General features: G+C 44.6%; 1 protein-coding gene across 1 annotated transcript in view; it reads left to right on the forward strand.

The window, feature by feature from the left end:
* T265_04784 (hypothetical protein) overlaps positions 1 to 6,133 on the forward strand; it is a gene marked incomplete at both ends in the record, with an annotated part of 13,437 nt that overhangs the window by 1,693 nt on the left and 5,611 nt on the right. Inside the window, 3 exons of the mRNA XM_009169609.1 lie at positions 743 to 828; positions 3,855 to 3,947; positions 4,217 to 4,257. Of these exons, the coding sequence (XP_009167873.1) occupies positions 743 to 828; positions 3,855 to 3,947; positions 4,217 to 4,257 (220 nt within the window). The remainder of the gene's footprint in view (positions 1 to 742; positions 829 to 3,854; positions 3,948 to 4,216; positions 4,258 to 6,133) is intronic.

The raw sequence follows: 6,133 nt of genomic DNA on the forward strand, positions 1-6,133 counted from the left end.
CCCCCCCCCCGCTTGGCATGACAGCGAGACGCGGAAACGGTGTTACATCTGAACTATTGCCTTTTGTTATCACGTGTGAAGTTAAATGCAGTCTTCGTGCTTGATCGGATCTAAGGAAAAAAACACCATGTTGAAAAACTGAAGGATATATCCTGTTGAAACCGTTTGAAGTCGACAGCTAGGCTTGGCCAATGGTGATACCGTGTAGAAGTGTGGCCCGCCAGAATGTAAGAGAAGCTAACGTGATAGTCCTCTGAAATGCACTGCATTCATTTGTGATGCGCAATCTTTTACCATCAGTCTGTACATACCGTTTAAGCTCAGTGAGATATTCCTGAAAGAGTTACGGATAGGGTCACCCATATCTGCCCCAAAAAGCTTTCGCAGTAAATCTCGTTGCCGAAGTCCATAAAAATACATCTGCTTCTGTCATTTAGGACTCTCCAGATGCACTGCTTTGGTAAGGAATTGCATCGGCGGCATATAATTCTTATTTATGATCTTGACCATCGTGACGCCGTGTACATGACAACTATCCCGTACGGCATTAGGCCGGGAGGTTAGCTGTTGGTTCTCAGAAAAAGATACTGCAACCTGTGAAGCGGTCAGTCACAGGCTTTTACCTATCTGTGATTATTTACTGGCCGTGTGATGTACGGTCTTGCTTGTGTTCACATTGCCTGTGTCTCGTCAGCTTTGGGCGATGCAGAATGAGTGTTCCCTTCTTCTGCTACCCACTTAGTGAATCCTCTGGAGTGGTGCTACACAAGGACTCCAAATGGTACGGTGCCTGGCAAGATTTCAAAGACAACAATCAGTATGTTCAGAGTGAGTCCCGTCCGTTGTCTTCCATTAACTTCGCCTTGACAAGATATTCCACTTTGTTCTCCGTTTCTCGGTCTCTCCCTGTTCATCAGTTTTCCGTTGAATACGGTACATTCGTTTGATTCCGGCAAATCAGGGATGATGACAATTTGCTTTCCAAATGCCGTATTATCCCTACAATGAATTATCTCTGGAAGAGTGGGTGAGGGACGGGACTTGGTGTTGGCCTATCGAAAGTCCTCTGAAATGCCTACACCTCCAAACGTTTAGTCACACAATACAGAAAGAAACTGACAACAGAAATGCCACTTACATCGACAAGCCACCATTTCTTGTGATGTTTCCAGCCAAGTTCAGGAGTCACGTGGACCCCACCGTGAAGGGCGTACAACACGAGCAATAACCAAATTCGTGATCTCTTTCACGCCCTTCTGCCAAGTCATACGTTGTCCACCTCACCGTTTGTGCCATCCTGACGGATGCACAGAGAACAACACTCGTCGTGGTAGACGATGTTTCGGCATGCATAGCACATGGCCGAGCCATCGTAGTTGATGGTGCTGGATGTTTTCCCCGATTGTGCTACCCGCCGCACAACCAAATACCCATTTTCTAGTTGCCTCGTTGCAAATTCGTTGCGGTCATCCGACACCAGCAACGTTTTTGGACCATCGGTGGTCAAAAATCTAAAGACGCTTCACATCACCGGTGCCAAGTGTCGCACCCATACAACAGCACGGCGCTGGTACACGTGGCCCTTAAGATCTAGTGATATGCCTTTTGCCGCAAATGTGATTCGAGCCCTTGAGATTCTCGCACTGACTTCATCCGACACATTTCAATCCGAGCTAACACAACTACAGAGATACGTAAAAATTCTCTACGATCTCCAGTGGTTCTCCTTGAATTGCATGGGTGCCTTTACAGACTGAATGTTCTGAAGCATGACTTTGCACTTTAAAGGTGCATGCCAAAAGATGGTATGACAGTGGACAGTCTATTCAACAAAGCTTATGCTGCGCCTTCGTCTTCAAAGATGCGGGCGATATCCTCTGCATACTGTAGATCGACAATGTTCTCACCGGCAACAATTTGAACAACGGGAGTTTTGGGGGCTTTTTAGCTCTCAGCTTGATATTTCATCAATGACGGATTTGAGCAGGAACAGAGAGAGTCGATATCCTTGTTGGAAGAACGTTCGGAGAGCTCACCATACACTCACATGCCCAGGAGTATGTGAATATAGGGGTCGGATTATGTCCACAAAACTTCTGGGGAACATCCTGTTGAGCAACTGTAGTGAACAGCACTAACCGGTCGACAAAATCCAACGCACCAAGGAACACCGAGATTGTCGGTCGTCTGTACATAGCCAGACTCAAAAAACATCAGTACTGTTTTAACATCACAGCTAATGCAAGTGTACTTATTGTCGAGTTGATTCGTTCTGTTTCTAGCCCTTGCTTCCGCTATCTGGTTTGGTCTAACAGGTGCTCATACGCATGTAGCCTACCCTTCAACGTAAGTCATGCCAAGAAGGAACAGCTAATATCAGCACTCCGTGTCAGTCATCTGATTCTCCTGAGTCAGAAACAATGGGCCCTTTTTAAGGTGTTTTTCATTAAAGGGAAAACAAACTTCCTGTACGGTTCTTGCGGGTTGCTGCCTCAGAGGGGTTCATATGAAAATTCTTTGGTTCGAAATTGCCTCGTGGCAGGTGGTCCCGGTCGGGCTACGCCATGTGTTATGTCGATTATTTTCATCGTTTTTTCTACAATGCAGTCCAAAAATCACAAGGTCGGTTTTGGATTACCAATTTGGTTGTTTTCGGTGTGTGCTGCTTAGGTAGGCTACGCCATGTGTTATGTCGATTATTTTCGTCGTTTTTTCTACAATGCAGTTCAAAAATTACAAGGTCGGTTTTGGATTACCAATTTTGTTGCTTTCGGTGTGTGCTGCTCAGGTAAATCCGAATATTTCCCTTGTGAGTGTTCGGTTTACTCGTTGACAATCGGTCTGTTGATCACCAAATTAATCAAGGCACTCCTCTACATTCTCGAATTTATTACTGATATACAACTATAGTATTTCCTATCTCTGTGGAGTTGAAATGCTTCCAGGCGTATAGACACTGATTAAGTCCGTCATACAGCTCCAAATAAATGCTAATAATATCAAATACTTGAAGCGATTCAGCCCTATTGTTCGTGAAATTTACAACTGCAAAGTTTAAAGTGCTGCAGTGAACGATTGTACTAAACATAGATCTCATGCTTGCTTAGAGCCGTCTGGCATAGAAATGCTGTAACTAAACCCCTGAGATAACTTTTTGGCTGTTTTATCTTCGATTTAGTGACATAAAAGGCAGCATAAAAATAAAGTCATCATAAAAATCAATCGTGGAAAACATCCCTCTTAGAAGTCCCAGAATAGGCAGTTAAGTGATTCCACTGGACGCAATTCGGTTGGTCACACTGAAGTCCACTTGAAGGCGAGGGGGTTCTGAACCATTTAGAAGTGATCACCTGCACCTTGGGTATTTTTTCCACGGAACATCTAAAGGGATGCGCTCATTTTCCGGTTAGTCTTAGATTGCCGGGGCAAAAAAGCGTCGTTGGTTTTCAGGAGTCCTCCCACACAAAAAGCCACTATATTAGGAAATCATTTTGGCCTGTCTTGGGGGTATACTTTTTTCGAGAGGTCAATGCTGTGCTCTGATATCAGTCTGCCATAAATGGTAAGCGGTGCAAAAACTTTCAGGGATGTTCTAAAGAGCAATTTAGTGTCCTTGGACTGAATTTGCCTCCTAATATCAATTTGCTACAATTCACTTACCTTCTCCACTCTACCTGAAGTTATGGTTTTCGCTACCAAGTGAACGTTTATCGGGTAGCATCGGTCCTCACCAGCCGATGGAGATTAATATGCATTTCACTTATTCGCTCGGTGAATTTTATGACCACATGTAAGACTGTTTTTATGGGAATCATTTATTCTACCATCTAATGAAGCTTCCTCTAACTTCTTAGAGTTCTTCGATTTGAAGGCGCAGTATGAGGAAAGTGAACATCTCTTGGTTCGATCAATGAGGTTTGTGACCGATCGGCTGTCCCAACTTTTCGGTTAGTGATCATTTTTCAACTGTTTTGCCAACGTTTGTGATAGTGCTCTTTCAGTTCAGGTAGACTTTTGATACGCGTCATTGACCTATATCGTGCCCCTTCCCCTTTCACTAGTTTCGTATTTCGACCAGATTCTTCCCTATTAACACCATATTATAGCATATTTTTATTCGGCGAAGATGATACCTTCAGATTCGTTTTTAAGCGGATCAGCCATATTTCACTTACCCTACTTTTTACTTATTAAATCTACTTCATGGGACCTTTAGGTATTCGGTATTTGTATGGATTTAACTTAGCTTTCTTGGAAGTAGGTGGCAAGTCTGTCTGCCCACCAATACAGAGTAACAAAACGACTTTTGGCTCGGGATAGGAAAACTAAACATGCTTAACGTATCGTTTCCTGTTTCCTTGGTCCTGAGGATTGACTGATATCCGTGTCATCAAGCGAAACTCGGAATTTCCCTCCAGTGATTTATCTTTATTTGTCCAGTCATTTCTGTAGAACAAATGTACTGTTAACGATTTCAGGTGTTTCTGTTTGTGCACAGCTACATGACTCTTGTTTGAACAGTCATCCTCCTGTCCTGGCGTAGTCATCCTCGCGGTTGTACATCAAATGGCTCATCAGTAGTGCATATCCATGGCCGTGCCGGGGTTTGAACCCCGCACATCTGACATGTGAGGCGAGCGTGTCGCCACTACTCTACCAGCCCGAGACAGCTCAGTGGTTAGAGCGCGAATTTACTGGCCGGAATGTCCGTGGTTCGAATCCCGACATCTGCCTTTCGACTTCCCCTGTTTTTTAGGCTTGGACAACCTGATAGTATCCCACCCTCATGCTTCCTTCTGTTGGCAAGGCAATTAGGCAGCTACAGCGCAAGCTGGACGCATCCGAATAGGTGAACGTGTGGTGTGAAGAGTAAGCCCAACGCCTCGAACGACCACCCAGTAACACACCTTGACTATGTCGATGGATTGGCCCGCCAGTCGTTCCACAGACGCTTGAAACCTGCTGGTGGTTGCGGGATTTTGTAGAATGCATAATCGCATGGCTCTCGTTTCAACAGGATAATTGCTTTAGTACAGGAGGACTATTGTTCAAGCGGGACTCATGTGAGTGTGCATTCTACAATATCCTGCAACCACCAAACCTGAAACAAAAAGTGTCAAGTGCCTGTGGCGCCACTTGACTTGGAAGTCCTGACTGGCGAGTCAATCGATCGACACAACCAAGGTATGTTGCTCGGTCGTTGTTCGGGGCGTCATGCTTTCTGCTGACATCACTCAAGCTCTAGCATGTTAATAATTTGCCTAACAGTCACTCAGTAGTTTTACGGTCGACATTGAATGAACTTCAGATAGTAGGGTTAGCCTTAGTTTTTTTTAATAAAGCTTGGCTGGGCTTGTTGTAGTGGATCCATCAGAAAGGAAAGCTAACCCAGTCTTGGTCGACTTATTTGACAAGGTCCTCGATGTGCGCCCGCAGGGTGGCTTCTAGCTGTTCGCACACGCTTAGGCGAAAATGGCATTTCCGCTCCATCGTAGCTGGATGGGCAATGCCAGTTCGTCCTCAAGGAAAAGCGGAGTTGTCTGTCCACCCGGAAGGTGTATGAACAATGTATTTTCATTTACTTTCTCTCTGTTGATCATAAATAGGATTCTCAGGCATCATACCTACTCAGTTGAAGGACAAAAAAGAGTCTGTAGGCCTAGCATCCCAACTACCAGCCTTTCTTTTGTTCAAAAGTGGATGTGTACCCGCATGGCAGTATGAAGCTGATGTGGTCGACGGACGGTTCAGTGTACATTTTGGTAAATTCGATCCCGGTAGTTGAATGTACCCAGTCCTTCTTCTCATATGTCTTTGGATTCTCAGGATGAACCTGCAGGAATTCAAGTTTTACCGCTCGGACCTTCGATGTCCCCACAGCAGTTCAAAACCACATTAATATTCGACTTTCGCTTAGTTCGTTGTTGGGATTATATAGAAGATTGCACTGGCCTATTCATTTCCCTACCAGAAACCTGCAAATTAATGACCAAAAAAGTCTAATTTCCAGTCATCGTAACTCAAAAACGTAAATTACAGAGAGATTTAAACAGGCGTGTCAAATTAGCGAACAGAGATGTGTTGGCATATGCGTATGACTCGCTATTTAGGGTCGTGGTTAAGAGTCATACGA

The sequence above is a fragment of the Opisthorchis viverrini genome (assembly GCF_000715545.1).
Source record: "Opisthorchis viverrini unplaced genomic scaffold opera_v5_82, whole genome shotgun sequence".
Classification (NCBI taxonomy): domain Eukaryota; kingdom Metazoa; phylum Platyhelminthes; class Trematoda; order Opisthorchiida; family Opisthorchiidae; genus Opisthorchis; species Opisthorchis viverrini.